The sequence below is a fragment of the Argiope bruennichi genome, chromosome 1 (assembly GCF_947563725.1).
Source record: "Argiope bruennichi chromosome 1, qqArgBrue1.1, whole genome shotgun sequence".
NCBI lineage: Eukaryota > Metazoa > Arthropoda > Arachnida > Araneae > Araneidae > Argiope > Argiope bruennichi.
This window is the reverse complement of record NC_079151.1, coordinates 136,952,590-136,975,609: the sequence shown is the minus strand read 5'-3', so window position 1 is coordinate 136,975,609 and position 23,020 is coordinate 136,952,590. Positions and strand designations below refer to the sequence as shown.

General features: G+C 29.3%; 1 protein-coding gene across 1 annotated transcript; it reads left to right on the top strand.

Moving 5' to 3' along the window:
* The first annotated feature begins 4,879 nt into the window (after window positions 1-4,879).
* On the top strand, window positions 4,880-18,992 carry LOC129969671 (kunitz-type protease inhibitor 1-like). Its single transcript, XM_056084332.1, has 5 exons — window positions 4,880-5,120; window positions 9,877-10,098; window positions 11,906-12,091; window positions 17,069-17,254; window positions 18,888-18,992. The coding sequence occupies exons 1-5, from the start codon at window positions 5,054-5,056 to the stop codon at window positions 18,896-18,898; spliced, it is 672 nt and encodes a 223-aa protein (XP_055940307.1). The 5' UTR covers window positions 4,880-5,053; the 3' UTR covers window positions 18,899-18,992.
* The last annotated feature ends 4,028 nt before the right edge of the window (window positions 18,993-23,020 follow it).

The following is a 23,020-nucleotide window of genomic DNA, read 5'->3' as shown; positions in this document are numbered from 1 at the left end:
CGCCATACAGTGAGTTTTAATTATATAATTACATCCTCTCTTTACATGGTTTTAAATTAATTTGTTCGATATTAATTAATATGGAAATTTTGAAATCGACTTTTTACGGTCCGGATTAAGATACTAAAACTTCGCAAAGTATTGCATTCCCAATTACAAATTAATATTTATATATTTTCAGAATTTAATATTGAATTAATAAATTAATTTTAACTAAATTTTGATTCATATGACTGGTTTAATCTGGTATGAAATCTGAGGAGATAATTGATTTCAATGCCCCATAACAATTACAATAGGGAATCAAGTAAGATATTCAAGAATAAAATGTAGGAAATAACGATTAATAAAATTAAAATTTCTAAGAAAAATAACTTTTTAAAGTCTTAAAAAGATGGAAATAATTTTTTAACAAAAATCTTGGTGTGAAAATAAAAATCTAAAATGCATGAGGTACTAAAAACAAAAGGTAAGAAAATGCAGCTAGAATGAATACATCGAAAAAAAATCCAAAATTTTCTTTAAATATTAAAAATTATAAAAATTATTTATATCATCACCTATTTTTTTTTATCCTTTTGTTTTTTATCTAGCATTGAAAAAAATATTATTTTGTAATATGTGGTATACTTTTATGATAATATTTCTTAAAAAAACTATTGCTTTTTATTGATTATCTTTTTATCTTTTTTAAGTGCCTTTACTTTATTTGTATAAACTTTGATTTAACTTAATTTGTTTCATGTTTATCAAAATAGAATTTTTTCATCAATTTTCCTTCACTTCTTTATGTGCGTAAGATTTGAAACTTTAGTGTAATACAATCTCAGTGATAATTCATTATTTTAATATTTTTAGAACTTAATTATTAAATAATCAATTCATTTAATTAATTTTTTTATATAATGTAAAGGGCACCTTCTGATGATGAATCTGAGTAAAAATCAATTACAAAATAGCATAATATGTATCATAATATAATATAATTTAAATACAAATCTATAGAAAATTAAAATTCTGTTTAAATTTTTTTAAACCTCTTTTACTAACTTTTCTTGTTAATATGGAGGTTTCAGAACCTGCGATGTTATTAAAATTTTCCCTTAATCAATGCCTTCTGTATTCTTCCAGCTCGTGAGACAAATTGTGTTGACAAGCCTAAAAAGGGCTTGTGTAAAGGATCATTTCGTAGATGGTACTTTGACCCCCCCCCTGTGGTGAATGCCATCAGTTCATCTACAGTGGTTGCGAAGGCAATGGCAACAATTTCGAGGGCTATTTTGAATGCTTCGAAAATTGTGCAGGCTTGAAATGATATTTATTTAAGTAGCAATACTGTAGAATGTTTATAAACATAAACTATGATATTTTGCATATACAGTGCACACCCGAGTATCCGGTTCACAACTATCCGGCTTCCGTACTATCTGGCCTAGTTTCCGTTCATCATTATTAAATGAGGAAGGCAAGGCGCTGCATTGGCAACATTGCCAAGGCATAAGAAGCGAGCATCTGCTGCGATCCTCCTACTTGCCGCGTGCAAAATACAAGTTGTGACAAGAAAAGAGCAGCGTTCTGCTCATTGTTCATTGTTTCGTCAATGTGTAACGGACCACAAATGCTGCAGCTGCTCCTGATTATATATGTGTAACCATTTATCAGTGAAAAATAAAATAATTTTGAGCCAATTTTCCCCAGAATTAGGCCTACGATTTACGTCAATGTTTTGTTCATGTTCTCTGCATTTTAAGTTAGGCATTATAGAATTTATGTTAAAATGTGAACAATTTACATCCTTTAACTTACTTTATCTTAAATAAATTTTTGAATCGTGCAGTGCAATATACCCACATATACAAACTACCAGTATAGAGCTATTTTAATTGGACACTATCGCCAATTGCTTCTATGATTCACCGGGCAGCGGCTGCGTTCACATTGAGATAAATGGAAGACTTAGTACTCAATGAGAAGTAAAAAAATAAATATTTATAACAGTGAGTTTTGGATAAAAATTTTGTCTTCTAGTATTGCTGGATAAGGAAATGAATTCACAGAACTCCGGTCTCTCCGGCTTTTTTATTATCCGGCCAGTCCTAACTCCAAATTAAGCCGGATACTCGGGAGTGTACTGTAATATATTGCAATAAAAACAATTTGGAATTAACCACTATATAAATAAATATATATATTATGCATTTTTTATGAATGTATAAAAAAGGTAATTTTTTATAAACATTTTATAAATGTATGCATATGTATTTTTTTATAAAATTTATTCTAAAACTTTTTTTTCTGATACTCCTTTACCATTTTTCCCTCTATAACTATTCCCCCTATAAAAAAATTCAACCATGAAATATTTATACCGATATCAATAAATTTGTGTCTATTATTTTATAACACGTATTTATAATATATTTCAATCATTAAATTAATGTCATAATTTTTATTTCAGCTTGAAACTACTAGATCCAATCGACAGAAGCTGAAGATTACAAAATTTATAATTTTTATCAAAGTACTGGCAGTAATTAAGATTTTGCGAATACTTTTCTGTGTCTTTATTATTATTATTATTATTTGGAATTTTTCAAAAATAAACATAACATATTTTATTGAATTGACTTGAAAAGTTTTTAAATTATAAAAGAAAAAAAAGGCAAATTTTATTCTTTACATAGTTTGAAAAGGCATGAACATTTCATCAGTTTTTGTCATTTAAAATTTAATATGATTTAGAAACGTGTGCATTAAAAATTTTGAAATGGTACAGCAACCTTAATGAATGTATATTTTATCTCCATATAATATTCAAATATATTATTGGATTAAAATATATATTAATGGAATAACATACTTTTATCAAAAAATTTTAAGAATGGAAAATTCAAAGAGTTTGAAATTTTTTTGAATATATCAATTTGGAAAAGATTAGAAAAAACATTTCTTATCAATTGAAGATTTCAAAATATAAAATGAATCAGTAACATCACAGCGTTGAAATTACTTTGAAATAAAATCGATATTTATATTAAATTTGTAGAGAGTAGTATTTTCTTAATTTAAAATAGCACATTATTTTTAAACTATACTAATCATGCAATCTATTATTCAGGGTATCCATTCAGACAGTTTTTATCAACTATTGGGTCAATCTTTGGCCAAATAGTAAATTTCTAAACTGTTAGAGATACACATACACTTCCAGTTGAGTTGAGTTTAGATATATTAAAGTCCCATTTAAAAAGCAATATTAGGGCTATTTTGGGAAGGACCTCGTAATTTGGAACCGCAGTCAGAGGACGTGAACGATACCTGAGCAGGTACCCTTTCTCCAAACAACACCAGCAAGAGGACGCTTGATCCCTACGGATTTAACGGGCACCAGGCCCGCTTACACGACGATTCTTCGATGGAATCGGGTCTCGAACTGAACCCCTCCGATTCCGAAACCGAGATCTAACCACTTGGCCTTTGCGGCTCTACACAGCTACCTGAAAAAATACTCTAGCTCATGTAAGGAATTTTATTTTATGTTGTTTCAATCAATAAATGTATTTCTAAAAAGATAATGAACTCCTAAATATTTAAGTTGTCCTCTGCTCTTGGTAATCAAATTTTTTAATGTGTTTTTGACACTCTACCATTTTAAACAAAAAAATAAAAATTTCATTGTTCTGTGACTAAAACAATGAATTGTGAAATGTTGTATTTCATTATTTTATACCAATAAACAGCTACCTCATGCAAACGCGATTGTCGATTCACCGAACTTTCTTAGAGGCGGATATTGAAATAGTTTAAAAACGTGTCGGAAAAAAACTAAGCTTCTAAAGAATTTTTTATGAGGGATTTATGAATACACATCGATATTATTAAAAAAGGCCTCAGATTCATATATATCATTATATTATGTCTCAAATATTATCTCATTTATATTATTCATTATTATGTCATTCACATTATTCATTATTATATCATTCACATTATATATGTCATTCATATTTTTGATTATTAAGTCATTCATATAATTGATTATTATGTCATTCATATTATTGATTATTATGTCATTTATATTATTCATTATTATATCATTCATATTTTTGATTATTATGTCATTCATATTATTCATTATTATGTCATTCATATTTTTGATTCTTATGTCATTTATATTATTTATTATTATGTCATTCATATTTTTGATTATTATGTCATTATTAAGTCATTCATATAATTGATTATTATGTCATTCATATTTTTGATTATTATGTCATTATTAAGTCATTCATATTATTGATTATTATGTTATTCATATTATTCATTATTAAGTCATTCATATAATTGATTATTATGTCATTCATATTTTTGATTATTATGTCATTATTATGTCATTCATATTATTCATTATTATGTCATTCATATTAATCATTATTATGTCATTCATATTATGTCACAAAATCATAAAATTCACAATCCTTAATATATCTCATAAATTAAATTCAAATTTAAAAATGTTTCACTCTTTATTTTATTTTACTATTCTCCTTAGTAATTGAAATAAGTCAATTTCATCTATTTCATGCAACTTTGTTTTCAATGCTTCATTTTTTTAATCTATCTCCCATATTGTATGGGATCTTACTAAATAGAAGCAACAACTTAACAAGAGTCTGTTTAAAACACTTCTATAGATTACATTTCATCATCTGATAGATTCTTAGCTAGTAAAATTAAACTTCCTGCTCACCCATACACTGATTAGTTTTAACTTAATTAACAGCCAACTGCTGTTAGATAAGAATAGTAAACTTCCGCACATGTGTTATCTTTCCTTTTTCTTCCCTCTTAATGCAAGTGTTACTTGAAACTGCAGTTAATCAGATGTGCTAAATAGAGAAACAAGCCTGCAACTTGGCTCTATAATTGTAATAAATAAAACAAAAACATAATATACAAATAAAAGCAGCTGTGCTTATTATTCCCCTCCCCCCCCCACCTCCCCACAAAAAAAGTTGCTGTTTTTTTACTGCTTTTATTTACAAGCAAAAGTATGAAGCTCTTCTTTGGGTTTCTTTTAATAACAGTGGCGACAGGAGACAAATTCAAGATAATACAAGGTAAGATTAAGATTCTAAATTAAGCTTGCAAATTCCGTTTAAAATATTTCACGTGCTGTTATTTACTGCTATGATTTCATGTATAATACTCAGAGTTGATAAATAAAAAAAAAATGAAAATTCCTTATATGTTAAATAACATTTTTATTTGTTAATTTTTAGTGATTATTTTACAAACAAAAAATATTTTCTTCATTATTAATTATTTTTTGGAGTTTAATAAATAAGATAAAGAAAGCATTTTTGAAAAATAAAGAAAAAAAAACATTTTTCTCACTTTTGATTAAATACTTCAAACTTTTTCTCATTTTCGTCGTGGAATTTAATAAATATGGCATGAGAAGATTTATAGCTTTACAAGTTTCATATGTCTAATTTGAATTTAATAATTAAGAAAACACTAACGAATTTCAATTTCAATATTTATCATTTAACTTTGTGATTTTTCAAGTTTTTATCATTTTTTATAACTCAGATCTGCATTCGAAATATAATAAATATAATCTAGCAAAATTTATCGCTTTCAAATTTTATGATTCGTAATTGAAATTTGACAAATAAAACACGAGGAAAAAATTCTCAAACAAATTTCGAATAATTAATTTCATTGAACTAATTATTTTGAATTGGATTAATTCGACGTAAGCGAGAAAAGGTTTAATATATTGAATTTATATTAGAACTAAAAAATAGTTACATTTATATTATATAGATCTTAATTATTACGAATTATATAGATCTACAAACAGTATAAATAGGTTTTCAGCGTAAACTAAAGGATTTTACTAATTTAAAATAGGGAAAGCTTTAAATTATAATATTAACACAGAAAAAAGGTAGTAAAATGCAAGAAACGTACATCTCTTTTAATTTTTGTGATATTTCTATCCACTGTTTTAAAAAAACCAAAACAATACAAGTTTTAGATAATCTGTTGATCAAAAATAACGAAAACACGAAAAATGTACTGTTCATTCTCTTCTATCAAGCGTATTGTTAAAACATTGTACTGATTTCTCTGTTTTTATCTAGATATATAGACTGCTGAACAAAAATTATTTGTAAGAGCACAAGACAAACAGAAGCATTTTTGCTATTTATGAAACATAACCGTGTTAACCCTTTCTAGGGCCGTAGAAAGTATGCTTCCCACCAAATTTATCAATCTTTGTATGAATTTATGTAGGTTGGCATAAGTTCTGACAATTTTTTTTAAAAAGACAGAAACTTAGATGCTTAAGTTCTTTATCTCACACAAAATGATGCGTCTTGAATTGTTACTTAATTATTAATTAAACAAATTAATTAATTAATCAAATTAAATTTATCTAATAAACTAAATGAATTCCTTTTCTTATTCTAATTTCAAGCCTAAAAATATTTTAACATAATATGACTAGAGAAAAATGGCCCTTTAAAAGGTTAAAATAACCTAATAATTACTGAAAAAAGTAGTACAAAACTGAAAAAAGTAGTATTACTGAAAAAAATAGTACAAAAGATAATTTTCCAGTTTCCAGATTGTAAGAAAAAATTCAGTAAGATTCAAAGATTATTGGCCACATTGAAGCATTATTTAATGAAATATTAAGCTATTCATGTTTATGATATGCACGTAAATTGAATTACGTGCATGTCATGAACTCCAATGCACGTAAATTGAATAGCGCGCATATCATGAACTTTTCTTGCTGCATCAATTTAAATTTAGACTTTATCGAGAAGTTTTGAAGCGATAAAAAGATGCCACATCCAGCTCAGTGACAGATAAAGTGAATTATATGCTAAATTACATGCGCTATTAAAATCTTAACAATATTAAATATAATAGGACAAAAAATGTATCCAACTAGTTATTTTCCAAAGGTATTCAAAAACTTAATTGCAACAATTTTCAAAATATAGACTTAAAATAATGTGAGCAATAATACTTCAATATTAAACTGAATTTAAAACAAGTAATATATATAAAAAATGTAAATCAATTCCCACTTAGGTCAACATTTTTTTTAGTTACTTTTTATCTATACTACTATTATAAATGTAAAAGTTTGGATGGATAGATGTTTGTAAGTCAATCACGTCAGAATGGCTGAACGGAATTGGATGAAATTTAGCACAGAGGTAGATTATAGTCTGGAATAGGACATAGGCTACTATTTATTCCGGTTCATTGAGTGGCTATTTTTTTATTAATTAAAAACTAACTTTCTCGTCAAAAATCTGAGGCCAAATCCCGCCAAAAATGAATAAGGTTTCAGTTGTTTTTTCCCCACGCTAACGAGATTAGACTTAACATGTTTTTGATCGAATATTTCAAACGATTCTATTTATTTTCTTAGTGTGATGCATTTAAAATTAAACATTCTTAATTAATCGAGTTTTCGGATTCATTCTGAAGTACTTTTAAATTGAAATAAAACATGAATATAGGAAATTGAAAATTTCTAATCTGCATTATGTTACCCCAACTGGCGTAGAAAATTCACGCATGCGCAGTGTGTTCTGATTATTGACAACTGTGTTTTCATTTTAACTGAAAGTTTAATAATTATGTGTATTATACTGTTGTAGTTATCTCAATCTCGATAGATAAATAAAATAAACTTGACTTGATTTTAAAGAAACACGGACTTGATTTGCTGTTTTGTTTTATTTCAGGTATACTATGTAAATAAATTGCTTTTTGGTTAGTTGTGTGCTTTTGTAATTAAATTGTATTTATGTTAGTTATATATTTTTCGTATATGCTTATAGTTAAGTGCATTATTTTTTAGGTTAGTTTTAATTTTTTTTTATTTAGTATTATTTGATAGTTTTTCGAAATGCCCAGAAAACGCAAATCTAATCTTTCGAAGAGAAGTAATAAAGCTCGAGCTATGAAAGTAGCTAGAAGACCTGTTTGCAATTTTAGTGAGCACTTGTGGACTATCAAACCCCCTCCAGCTGTGGGATAAATACAAGGACGTTTTATCAGAAAATATTGCATATAGGCTGGATGGCACTCAAATGACCTAATCATTAACGAAGCTTTGGTATTAAATCAGAATAAAATTATTTCCATATCTGGAAAATGTCCGCTGATTTCGGCCTACAACCACCGCAGCGAAGAGGGGAATTATCAGGCGAAGTTGCGAAGGAGCTCTGACTGTAGCTTCCTTGGGAATTGCTATAACTTTGCTTAACGGTGGAAGGACTACACATTCCGTTTTCAAATTGCCGCTTAATCTTGCAAACGAAGATACCCCAACATGCAACGTCACCAAAAACAGTGGCCGGGGAGTCCCTTTGCAGCAGTGCAACTTAATAGTATAGGACGAATGCACAATGGCGCACAAACATGCATTAGAAGCGTTCAACTGCAGCCTGCGGGACATCCGCGGCAATCAGGCGGTGATGGGCGGCATTGTCGTTTTGCTCGCAGGCGATTTTAGACAGACACTGCCGACTGCTCATCAGATTATCAGTTCTCATACATACACATCAAAATTTCCACGCGAACGAAATCGTGGGTAATAGCTAGTTATTTATATATATCTTATATTATTTATGATCGAGTGTCGTGTCAGTAATCTCAGAGCTTGGCGACAAACTTGGCTACCATTTGGCGACTTTGGCGACCAAATGGAAATTACTAGACAAATTTAATTAATTAATATTTGAAAAAAACTGTAAACATCAAGTGTCATCCACTACAAGTTTTAAAAAAATGTATTTGAACTTGAGTGAATGAATAAAAAGTATTTTATTAACGATTGAAAATTTGAAAAAAAATATGTAAATATATATAGGGAGAGTGTGAACTAATAGTAGGAATTGAAAAAGGTAAAGCTTTTTTGTTACTTCTCTAAAATGTAGAAATTTTTCATTTAAAATAATGTGTGGCTCTCTAATAATCAATTTACTTGGCTTTTTATAAATTTTATTTCTTGAGAGCAATTACTTCTAAAATTATTTGCAAAATGGCGCCGCAACTAAGGAATCAAAATTTAATTTTAATAAAACAAAAGGAAATAAGATATTTAAAATAAAAGTTAATTTTTTAATGTTCAACTGATAAATTCTGAAAATATTTTAATAATATATTCGTATGAAAAAAACACAAATTTAAAAATTTCCAGAGCTTTAGCATGGCAGTAAATAACAAATTATCAAAAAATTTAAATTTTATCAAAATGTTCTACAAGGAATAGAAATTAAATGCAAAATATTTAATAACATGATTGGCAAGATAATTTACTTTTATACTGAAGTAAACTAATTTATATATTTTATTGTTAAAATGCTAGCTGATCGAAATTTCGTAATCGCTTCAAAGGTATGATAAGATTCCATGCACATGTTTTTCCTTTCTTTTTTTTTTTTTTTCTTTTGACTTTAAAAGAAATTAATTCATAATTTCACAGGGTAGTTTCTCTAAAAAAATGATTATATGTGAAGTGTGTAAATTGGACAGATTATTTATAAATCTATATATAGTTTGCATAACATCGTCCCTTACTAATATATTTTTCTTTTTTTTAAGAAAAAATATTCCATGCACAGACAATGTTGAATTCTGCAACTATTTTTTTTTTATTATTATTGGTTGTTTTTCTTTTTTTTTTTTCGGAAAATCTGTAGTCCTTTTAATGGACTGCAATTTTAAAATTACATTTACAAATTTGGCACAATAATTAGGAAACACAAAATTATTACTTTTCCTCAGCGCATTAACTTTTCGCTTTTAATTTCAAATATATGTATTTCTTTACAGATGAATTTATTTATCAGGCTACTCGGATAGAGGAATGTGGCGCAAACGAGGAATATCACAGCTGTGGCTCAACATGCTTCCCGACATGCTTCATTCACCACTATCCTCAAATATGCCTGCGCATGTGCATTCCCGGCTGCTACTGCAAAAGGGGCTTTGTTCAAGCGAGAAATGGGAGCTGCATTAGATTTAGTGACTGCCCAAGAGACACAGAAAATACTTGTAAGCTGGTTTGCATTTCTGATTTTATTGTTAGATCAGCCGCCTTAAGCGACCAGTTGGTTAGCTGGGATTAATGGATAACTACAATTTTCAATTAAATATTTTAGGTAATTTGGTCTTAATGACTTCCTCGGCAAAATATTTTTAGATTTCAAGTTTTGATAGTCATATAACTCTTAAAAGTTTTGAAGGGTTTCCTCTCTCTCTCTCTCTCTCTCTCTCTCTCTCTCTCTCTCTCTCTCTCTCTCTCTCTCTCTCTCTCTCTCTCTCTCTCTCTCTCTCTCTCTCTCTCTCTCTCTCTCTCTCTGTCTCTCTCTGTCTGTCTGTCTCTCTCTCTCTCTCTCTCTCTCTCTCTCTCTCTCTCTCTCTCTCTCTTTTGTACCATGCATTTCCCTAATTTTCTTTCGTCACCATCAGATTTGAGTTTTAATTTTAAAAGGATGCATTCAAAATTCAACTAATTGAAAAACATCTTTACCTGAATCAAGCATGTATTTTGTTCAATATGAGTACAAGAGATAGAATTGTTCATCGTCGAATTGTTCTTAAGTGCACTGTATAATAATTTTATAATTGATGTAATATCTTGGAAGATCGTTCAATTAAAGTTTTTCTGATTCTATATAAAATTTAGTTTAATACAATAAGAAATAATTTATTAAATGTAGTTCAGAGTACCTACCTGTAAAAAAAATATAAAATTTGCAATTAATTAAATCGTTCGTAATTAATCGTATTAAAATATGTTAAATTAATTACATTTTACATTTTTTTAAATTTGTAATTTTAAGCAGTTTCAATCAATAAATATTGATTATGTAGCTTGAGTCAATAATGTTGATTCAAATTACATAAAATATAATTTACTTCATTTAGACCATTTTCCTAATTAAATGTTTATACTTTATATTAATGTTTTAGAAACTAACTTTGGGACCTCTTTTAGAACGGATTCTGTATATAATAATCCATGTTTACGTTAAATAAAGCAGAATGATTGAATTAATAATATAAATAGTTTTAAAAGTCACAGAAAACGTTTTCTTCCATTTATTTTTCAAGAAAATATTATATTTCTTATTTATTTCATTTAACAAGGACACGTACTAAAAATTATAGTTTTCTAATTTGATATATAGAAACATAGTTTTCTACGTCTTGACGACATTGACATGCATGCTCCTCATAACAAAAGGAAAGTCATTGTAAGATTTTAAAAAAAAATCAAAACTTAGTTAAAATATACTATAAAGTAATCAACCTAAGATGGCATTAGAAGGTAAAGTCAAGAGCTTAGTATTACGTTAATCAAAACCTTACCATGCTTCTTTGCGAATATAACAATCTACAAATCACTCTCAGGTAAATAAAATTAACTAACGTGATGTTTTTGTAAATCGAAACAGAGTTAAATATACATACTTTAATGCATCAAACGCTTGTCATTGGCATTCATTTAATTCGAAAAATCAAAATAATAACGCTTTCGAAGTTTAAAAAAAAACATCATTCCAATTGCAGTCCTATGAAATAAAAAGAAATATGTAGTAAGTTATTTAAAAGGGTTGGCTTGAGTGGATATGAAACATTCCATTCCTTTCATATTGACTATTACTGAAAACGAAATAATTAACCTTATTAAGAACATGAGGAAGAGGAACAAAAAAAATCATGATAGATAAAGGGATAAAAACTCTTTACATTTGCCGATATAGAAGTTTTTTAGAGAATAATTTTAAATCACTCTCTTATCCCTTTTGAAATATTTCATTTTATAAGGCCTCTGTATTTTCTTTTTTTTTTTTAGCATTAATTCGCAATTGTCTCGATGTCCCCGAGGACGGCAATTGCCGAGCAGACATAGCCATGTGGTACTACGATCAAGAATCAGGCTTTTGCCGTAGATTCTATTACAGTGGTTGTGATGGAAATGGAAACAGATATGCTTCGGAAGAGGAATGTCTGCAACACTGCAAAGGAGAGCTATTTCAAAGTAGGAAATTTTTAAAAATTTGAAATACGGTGAATGAGTAACTTCAATGTATCACAAAATGGAACGTTTCTCTCCATTATATTTATACTGAGTGTAATAATGATACGTTTACAGAGAAAAATTACATTCAAATGAAGACTAGAGTGAGTTTCGGAATTATTATTTATTGTGGTGGTATGTAGATTATTATGATACATGCAGGAAGCAACAGGACGAATGTTTTTAGGAACATTTCTTTTAATAATCACATTCACACTCTAAACAAGCACAAACACAAAGACAAGACATTCACGCGCGTGGCTTCACAGTTCAGCATCACATCTCATTCTAATTACAATCGCAATGCACTATGGGATGACATATGGGATGGTCTAATCAGGCATCGCCATCTAGTTTCCAAAAGAGAAGATAAGAGTAATGCAACTGCTACATTATGAATTTTCAAAACATCTTGCATTTTTATCTGAAATTCCTCGCAGGACTCACTATTGCCGAATTTTGGTAGTTAGATATTTCATTTCATGAGATCGAATAAATTTTGAAAAATGGCCAATTGCAAAAGTATAAAGCATCAATGATCTAGTTCAAAACAGCCATTTGCATACACTAAACATTTTATTATTAATCCCAAAATGGCTGCCAATGACAGACTCTTCGAACTCATGTAAGTGTTAGCTTGAGATGCTTCAGAATTAGTAATTTATATTTATCTTCTTCATATGCTATGGTGTATAAATTTATTGTTTAAACATTAGTTTTAATATTCATTACCAAATGCTTCAAATTGATTTACCGAATCTTGTAAGAAATGAAATCTTTATGCTTTTCGCAAATGAAAAATTACTGAATTAAATGATGGTCTCAAAAATTGTATGGAGCCTTGATATACCTCTAAATTTTCCAGCAACATTTTCTTGACTATACTTTTATATTTGCCGCCAAAATTTTACTGAAGTCCTGATTATATTTTAAATTTGCCACCAAAATTTTATTAAAGCTCTGACCATACTTCTAAATTTGCAGCCAAAATTTTATTAAAACCTTAATTATACTTTACAATTTACCAGCAATATTTTGTTAAATCTTGATTGCACTTCTAAGTTTACTAGCAAAATTTTATGTGACTCGTATGTGAAAATGTAAGCTTCTGTACATAAATGCTTTCTAAATAGTTTATGTTCAGTATAAAAATTTATTTTACATAAAATATTAAATAATAAAATTTTTCTATTTTCTGCAAATATTTTTATTGAATGTGTAATTTCTGTTGCACTAAAAGGTTTTAATATCTTGTAGTTTCCCTAAACTTTGCATATTGTTTCAAACGATTTATAAGAAAATTAATTTTTTTCAATAAGTTATTAGTAATTCGAAAAGAATAATACAGCATTTAATGAAACAATGTGAGGGGCAACTACAATATGTGTTTAAATCATGGGGTATTAAGGAAGGCATTTTCAACAGTGATTTTCAATTCCCGTTTACCGTTAAAAGCAAATAGCAAAGCAAATTAAATCATTTAATCATTAATCGCAAATTAAAAGCAATATTATTTAAATATCATTTTTTCCATATTTCGGCTCGCTTTCATTCCGTTTACTAAATAGACCTTGGGTATCGAGATGCTATTTTATTGAACAACTGCGCATGTGCGAATGAAACCTAGTTTCTAATCATTGAAACATTAACATTTTAATTAATTATCACAAAATCTTTTTTGTTTTTCCAAGGAAGACAGTATCTTTTCTCGTATTCATAAACAATCTTCAGCTGGCATATATCATATATTAATTAAACGCAAGTCGGATCTGAAACTGATAGGCCAAAATTGCACTTGCCACATCAAGGTAACATTACTAAAAAGGTAAATAAAATATTATTAGAAAAGTAATTTTATTAAAGCATATTAAATAATATTTGATAGGAAAATCCAAAGTACAACGTTACTTAAAAAGAAGGTGCAGATTTAAACTATTTAATTCTTAAGAACGTCAACATATAGAGACACAAATTATACATCTTTGGATAAAGGAAAGTTCAAGGTTTAATTCTATGCATTGATTCTATTCTATTCCATGCACTGATACAATTATGTGACGAACAAAGAATCGAAATTCATTTTTTTCATCATGTGAGAACATGATGTTGTTTTGGTTTGAGGTTTTTGAATTCACAAAATCTACGGGCAGAAAATTGCCGATTTATCGCTTTTGAAGAATCATTTTTTTTTTAGGATTATTAGAAAATCATAAAGAAGGTTGTCACATTTGGCGACTTATCGCCAACAAAAAGTTACAACTTCAAGACTAATTTTTCTATTTTACTACCTGACATAAAAGTTATGGATGAAAAAAAAGCCATAACTTTGCTAAAAGTTGACAATTCCGCAATACAATAGTCACTTCAGCTTAAGCCAAAGTTTTACAAAAAAAAAAAAAAAAAAAAAAAAAAAAGGACATAGAGATAAAGTTTTGGAGCTCGAGCGATTTTGAGATGGAAAAAAAAAAACATCGTTTTCTAACTATCGAAGCATGCATATTCTGACTGCCACATGATTGTTTCAAACCGGTTTAAAGTGGTTTTTCAAGAAAAAGATTCTAACCTCGAGAAAAAAAATTTTAGCACTCGATTGATCTTGAGATGGCCAAAAACCATCTTTCTTCTAAATGTTAGTGATTGCGAAATATTAGTCATGTGAGAACATGATTCTGTTTTTCTGTCGGATTGACACCACGTGACATAAAAATAATGTTCTCACATGATAACATAAATTAGTGATAGCAAGCTGCATTTTTTTTTTTTTTTTTTTTTTTTTTTGTACGGGTAAGTAACTTTATCAGTACAATCGTTTGTAACAAGAAATTGAAAGTAAAATTCACAACTGAATACCAGGAGTTTTTATTTTAAAAATCAAAACCAGTACTCTGGCATGGAATGTAAGAAGGAATGCAGAAATTTTTAATTGTTTTCTCATCATCATCTTTGGCTGAGCATATGTTCAGTTCAACAGCTTACTTTTTGTCTTTGAAAAAAGGAATAGACCGCACGTTGCAATTTGCTATTGATGTTAACGTAATAATTGGAATTCGGCGTTAACAAATTGATAAAACACCATCTTCAGAGACTTCTTCGGGCTCAGGTGGTATAAAATGTGAAGATGCGTCAATATTTCTTGACACATTACTTCCTTTTATTTATACTTCGTATCAGAGAAAAAAAATTTTAATCTATTTTTATATCAAATTGTTTATATTTTACGGGTGACAATTCGTCAATATCTGGAATCTGAATTTTTTGAAGATTACAGTACTTTTTCCTTGCATTCTCAGTATACAAGAAAGTAATTTTCTTTTATCAAATTTGTTTATATTTCACTATATTATAAATGGCAACATTTGTGATATTTATATATGTATTGGCATGGGAAGTATGTATTTTTCTTTTCCTGGAGATAAAAAGAATGTTTTCCTAATGGCTAAAGTAGCACCAACATGGGAATAAAACATCAAACCAGTTGAGATTAAGTACAAGCTTGAAAACCGGAATTTGTACTAACCAGACAAAGAAAAGAAATCCCCTTTATTTTATTGCAACTTTATATCTCAAAGTAGCGAAATCTTTCAACAGCTGAAAACTAATTTCCTGCTGACCCATATGTTGATATTTAATAACAGACGACTTTTCGATAACATTAATAAACTTCCGTTTCGGAAATTGTTATTTATATTTATTTTTCCTTTCTATGTGTTTTTTCGGATGTCAGGGTTTCTTCAGTATTGTTTTATGGGGAGTTATAAATAGCATTTGTAATCACACGCAATTGTTGTTGTTTGTACACTTAATCTTTACCAGTTTTAGTTTTCAATTCGCTACTTTTAAAAAAAATTGCTGTACTTCACATTTAATACCTGATAAAAATTCAATGCGCTACTCTATTTTCTATTGACAAAAAAAATTGTTGTACTCAAAATTTGATACTCGATAAAAAAAATGTTCATCATTAAATGACTAGAAATTAAAAACAATACCACAAAAGATATTTAGTTAGTATTTTCAGTGAAAAATCTGAATTTAAATTATAATAAACTACTGATTATAAACAAAAAAATATTCGTATAAAGCAATTTTCAGAATATTTTGTTATGATATTTGAATTCAAAGTGTATTTCTTAATTGTATTTGCTGATAATTATTAAAATATCTGAACGCATTGCTAAATCTTCGGTGGTTCAAGTTCATTCTGTATGACTCAATCCAGAGATACGTCTGACAATTAAAAATATCTAATCTTTAATCTCTCTCTCTCTCTAACATAACATAACGCCATCCTATGCCCCTGATGTCTATAACACTAAGTTATATAACCAGTTGGATGAGTACAAGATGGAAGGAAAAAAAGAAAGAAAGAAAGAAAGAAAATTGTTGATAGAAAGAAAGAGACGACAGACCATCCAGGGTTCTCCAGAGAGAATCCCATCGATGTCAAATCGTACACGACTGTATTTAATTTTTGGTGAAGTAATAACTGGATGGAGGGAACAAGAATACTTAAACAAATGGTGACTATGGGTTGAACTTATAGGGAAATAAGATTACTAATTGAAAAAAAAATGAAAAATTACATTGAGAACATCTGTATGACATGTATAAGCATATGTGAATAATCACTGAAGAGTCAGAAATCTGTAGAGTCCGTCTAAGTCCTGTCGTTTTGATTTCCTTCGTGAAAACTGCACTTTTGGGGGACTTTTGAAGTTATAATTTCGGCTGATTTTGACAAGTGGCATTTTGGTCTCAGCTATTGTGTAGTCTTGAAGAGGTCTTGGTATTTATGAATATGGTTTACTCTCTAACATTAATTTATTACAATGCAATATCATAAATTCCTAAAATTCTTTTATTCTTTTATATTTCGATATTTTTTTACTATAAAACTATATTTCGGTAAGATTTTATTTAAACTACCTTGTTTTCCAGAGCATGAATGTGGAGAAAACTCTCACTACAACGGCTGCGGTACTCCGAGCTCAGTCACTTGTGAAAACTACGAAAATCCTCCAGAGTATCGCATGATGATGTGTAAAACTGGATGCCAATGTAATGAAGGATATGTCCAGACAGAAGATGGAAATTGCGTGTTGCCGGAGGACTGTCCTAGAAAAAGTAACTAGAAGTTTATGAGTATTGATGACATTAATTTCCTTTTAAAGCCTGTTATGTTGCATTGAATTCATTGTTTAAACAATTTTTGTCGGGAAGTTAACTAAAATTGTCATCCACAATACAAGGAGATAGCTCTTAATGATATCATTATCATTATCATTATGGTATCAAAATTCTTTCGTCCTGAAACTAAGTATTCAAATAAATATAAAAATATGCTTTTTAATGTGATCACTATATCGCTTTACGCTATCAATCTAGGTAAATTAGCTGATTTTTCATTTCCACTAACTTTTATTAATTAATATTCTTTGTATTTCTTCATCCATTTGTAAAAAAGTATTTGGAAGTCATTTTTTTTTCCATAGGTTGGGGTTTACATTCTTTTGTCAGAGAGTTCTGGATTGGTTTAAAAGGACAAATAACATACCAATTCTGGTTTAAAATTTGATGAATAACCATAAGCCAATACTAGCTGCGATTGAATTACGAAAACAAAGTAAATAAAAAAAACTGATTTGAGTGTTGACAGACAAAATTGAATTGCCTGAGAGATATGAAAATTTACCTAAAATGAGTCAACGAAACTCTACGGAGCAATTGAAAATTTCACAAATGTCTTTTATATTAAAGTTTGAAAAGTCGCGAGTTTTTGTAAGCAAGATTAAGCAAAATACGTTAATGGTTCCGAAGGGTACGAAAACGATAAAGAAAATCCTTCAACGAACGCAAAATTGAGTCAAGCGATATTTTAAAAGGCGGCGCACAGCATCGTTCAACCGATTATAAAACACGAACAGGCGAACTGTTAAGGAAGACTTATATTGCCGATAAGCAACATTGGTGAACTCTTTTGTTCTTTTTTCAAATAAATTAGAGATAACCCTGAAGTAAATACTTTTATCCTTTCCTTTCCTTTGAAATAAAAAAAATATTTTGGATTTTACCCAATCTGGTTATAGTTATCCATCGGTTAATGTTATAAAAAAGTCATAAGTCCTGAGAGGGCCACATTAAACGGCAACCATTGTAATATCCATGGAATAATTGCCGCTAACCAAGTCATAATTTCCACAACAAACAGGAACTTGTATCAGGATTCAAGCAATTCCAATTTGCCAATAAAAGTTTGGAACGTGATATGGGCCGAAAGAATAATTACTTTGAACACATTTTAAATACTCAATAGTTTTGTTGTTGATACTGTATTTTTTTGGCCAGTATCTTATCTGTCTTTCTGTAACAGTTTTCATTCATTTAACATCAATAATATCAGTTTTCACACAAGATTTCTAAGCTATTTTAAATTTATATTTTATTAAGTCTTTGAACATTTTTTTTATATTCTGTTCTTCAAATTTAATTTACAAACATAACTCCACTATCTAACCCCAATTGATTCAAATTTAAGTTTGCTGTAAAATATTTTGTCGCAAAAATAATCACTTTCTTCTGCAAGTTCAAACTATCTTTCATATCTGTGAGCTACCTTTCGGGGCGTTATGTATAAAGAACAAGCATGTAAGCACTTATTTTCAAGGCAAGAATCCATACTGTGTAATGTTTTAGAAAATTATCTTATCCTATCTTACATCCTATATGTTGTTTCAGCACTTTTTTTTCTTTTTTACAGATGAAAGTTAGTGTTTCACAGCCTCTTGATGCTCTGGTTCAAAAGAAGGAATTAAGATTAAATTTGTAATGTCATGAAAAATAAATATTTTTAAATAATTTGCAATCGAGAGTTTTTATTCCAAATATTATGGATACTTATAATTCATGAAAAACTCGAATGTTTTTGTTTCCAAAGTTGTTTAAGATTTTAATTATATATTTTTTTTTGAAATAATCCAGCTATTCGTTACGGATACATTCCACAGTAAATTGAAAAGAAAATGATATATTTTTATTAACAGAATAAGATTACTTTTATTAAGTTGCAATAAAAATGACATACAAATGCAATTGAAAGTAATCGCTAAAAAGATAAAATTGCCTATATTAAATTGCCTAGTTTCTAGACGCAAGATTGAGATTGAGATTTTTATTCTTATTGATTTATTGGCATATTCATCTTGCAAATTGCTCGTATTATTACTACGAAGTATTATTTTAAAGTTTCGAGATCGGTAAAACATCCATGAATAACAGCAGAAAGCTGAAAACATATAACAATATTCAAAAGTCAGCCCGCCAAGAAAACGTATTTGAGAGCAGCAGTGCCTATCCAGTCCAACTTTAGTGATAAGTACGTGCTTTCGCGATTTTCGTTACCAGGTTTGCGATCCCAACATGAACAAAGTTCAAACATAAAATTCAGTATGAAAATTGAAAAATCAGTCACAAAGATCTCATGATGTAGTAAATTCACAGCAGTGAAGCTATAATTGTACAAAATATTTTCTGATTATCTCGTTTCGAGAAGAGAAATACATTACCAGAAAAAGACAAAAGATCCATTTCGGAAATCCAAAGCAAATTACAGATATTTCTTGAAATGATTTGGGAAACCGACTTGCAGAACACACTTCTCAAATTGCATCAATTTCTGAAGAATATTTCCATTAGCAACATAGGGAAGCACCTCAGATATGATAAAAATAAACATCTGTCTTATTGGCTGGTTATCCCCACCTGAGTAGGTACAGGAATGATGGAGGATCGTTTACCTCCTACCGATGACGGGTCGTACTTTTCACGGAAATGGTTGTACCGTGGCCGGTGATGGCCCTTAGGACTCAGTTCCCACCAATGCTGTCATTGCGGTCGGGGCATTCAAATTAAATCCGTAAGCCTTAGTGGCAAGTTTGTGGTGACCTTTGGCAACACGACGAAAGCAAACATTCACTAAGACTATATCTAATCACTCTGTAACCATTCAGTCGTCTTTACATGGTCTATCCATCCATGGATTAAATCACTTAAAGACAAATATCGTTTAATAAGCTCTTGTTGTTAATGGAAATTTTTATCATCACATTGTAATCATTACTGAGACAAAATATGTCTCTAGGTATTCATACTGAAATAAAATAATAAATAGTAAATAATATCGAAATCTGTAAAATTCTTATAATTTTATATCTAGTTTTGATCCCATCCTTTATTATCGAAAAATTACACAACATCTAGCCTTATAATTAGCTTTATTTTAAAAGTAAAAAGTTTTATTTTTAAACTGTAATGTTTCAATGTTGCATCTGCCTTGTATATTTTAAAAAAATTTTACTGTCTAAATGCTCAAGTTTATTATTCTATCAATTCTAATATAAAAAATTGCACTGTCAAAACACACATGTGCATTTCGGACTTGCAGCAGTTATTAGTCTAGTGTAAAGCGTCTGACAGTTAATTAGAGCCGTTTTTCAGAAAATAAGCGAACCATTCATTACCTTGTGAAAAAACATTTAACAACAGTTTTCTCTATAAAAAGAACACTAATAAAGTCACACTTTTATCAGCATGCTGAAAAGGCTGAAAATAACTGCTTTTATCAGAAATCTCAGGATAAAAATAAAATTGTAAAAACTTGGGGCATTGAAAAGAGTAATACAAGGGGTTTAAACTGTAAAGATTGTCATGCGAAGGAAAATGATTAGCATTTATTAAAAAAATTATATATTGAGGATGGGCTTAAAATTCCAAATTATAAATTTTTTATCAATATTTCAAGATTTTACAACTTTTTGATCTCCAGATTTATAATAAAAAATTATTTCCAAGCAATAACAAAAATAAAAGTACGAGCATAAACAAAAATATTCCTTCATAAATTTTATTAGAATTTATTATTATCATAACTCAATCGCATCTTAATTTCGAAATCGGTAAAGTTAGATCTTAGGAAGTTATATAATTGTCTCACACATTCCTAGAACTTTGCCAAGAAACAGAAATGTAAATTGTTCAAATATTGGTAGATTAGTCGTTCAGATGGATGCCTGAACATTATGCTTGATGATAGATGAATATTTCAGCAAATATTGTCTTTAATATAATAAAAGAAAATAGGTACATTGGCAGTATTTTACAATGGAAAAGAAATTATTTTTAGCCTCTAAATATCCGCATGAGCTCTCGCCATTTTGTGTGATACAATTTAACTATGCATTATTTTAAAAAAATGAAGCAGCATTTCGAGTAAATTTTATATTAATTTAACCAGGAAGTAATATTTCTTCTTCAAAATAATAAAAATAAATTATATATTTAATAACGTTGTTGGAATAAAAAAATAACATGCCAGGGTTTTTTTTTTATTTAAGCAAGAGAAGTTGCAAAAATATTTATAGAACAAGACCTGTAATGATCTGTATTGGGAGAAAATTCCATTAGTGAATGAATCTGTATGAAATAGCTCAGTACGTTTCATACAGAAGATAAAACTTCAGAAGATATTTTTTTTCTTTGAGATCTTTGAAAATTATAAAGCAAACGATAACAATAAGCGATTGTTCTTAAAAGTTCTTCTGAAATCAGATTCCATTGCAAATGAAAAATCTGATTTAATAATTCCCCAAATGGTGCCATTCCACCAAAACACAGACAAAATTCAAACCCTGCTCAGCCAAAATCAAATGGGAAAGATGGATAACTGTTATACAACACATTTGGTAAAAAAAAAAAATCTTAAACTACCAAAGTGCAAAACTGAAGTCCGGTGTCTGATTCAGATTTGTTAAGGTCCTTCGGGATGACGAACAATAAAATCAAATAGTAGATTGAAAAAGTGGGAGGTGGAGGGATCTCCCCAAAACCTTTCACAAATATTCTATAATAAATGTGTTATCCCCCTTTCTTTGCGCCTTCCGTGATCTAGTAATAAGATTTTGTCTTCGCAATCCAAGGGCTCCAAGCCCGATTCCACCGAAGAAACGTCGTGTAAGCGGGTCTGGTGCACGTTATATCCTTCAGGGCCAAATGCCCTCACGCTAGTGTGGTGTATAAGTCTGGAGAGTGGGGCTGCTAGCTTAGGTGCCGTCCTCGTCATCTGAACGCCATTCAAAGTTACGAGGTCCGTCCCATAATAGACCTAATATTTCTTTAGAAAACCGGGATATTAATATAACTAAAGTAAATGAATTAAACCCTTTTTCTGACATAATATTGTAGACCTTGGTTAATGTTGTGAATGCCTGCGTGGTATCGGCTAACGATAGTTACGAAATATCGATCTTTGACATGAATGTAACAATTTTCCTGAATCTATCGTGCAATATTTAGCTATTAATCCCTAACATTCGATTAACAGACAAATATCTGAAAACTGAATATGTATTCAGGACAACTTTTGTACCAACTGAATGAAACAAAAATTAGACTTAGAATAACAATGGTACTCAGAAGATGACATACCAAATTTCATTTATTTAAGTCATTGCGTTTTGTAGTTATAACATTTGCATGCGTGCAAAAATGCAGACCAACAGACAGACAATCCTCTCCTTGTTAGATTATTTTCAAAATTTCGCGCAGATCTACTGTTTAAATGCTACACTTGAGTACGAAATTTTATTTATCTAGTTCTATACTTTTTGAGATTATTGAATTCCCTTGTACTCAGATAACTGGACCGAAAGTTTGCTGTTAGAATGAATTTCTTTCAAAATTTTATTGAAATCAACAAATTTGATGCTAATACCATTTACCAAATTTCATCTTTTAACTTCCAATATTACGTTATTGTCTTTTTAACTCATCCAGATCTGAAAAGGGGCTGATTCGCAAAAATTTCGAGTTCGAATTTTTTTGTCTATTACAAAATTG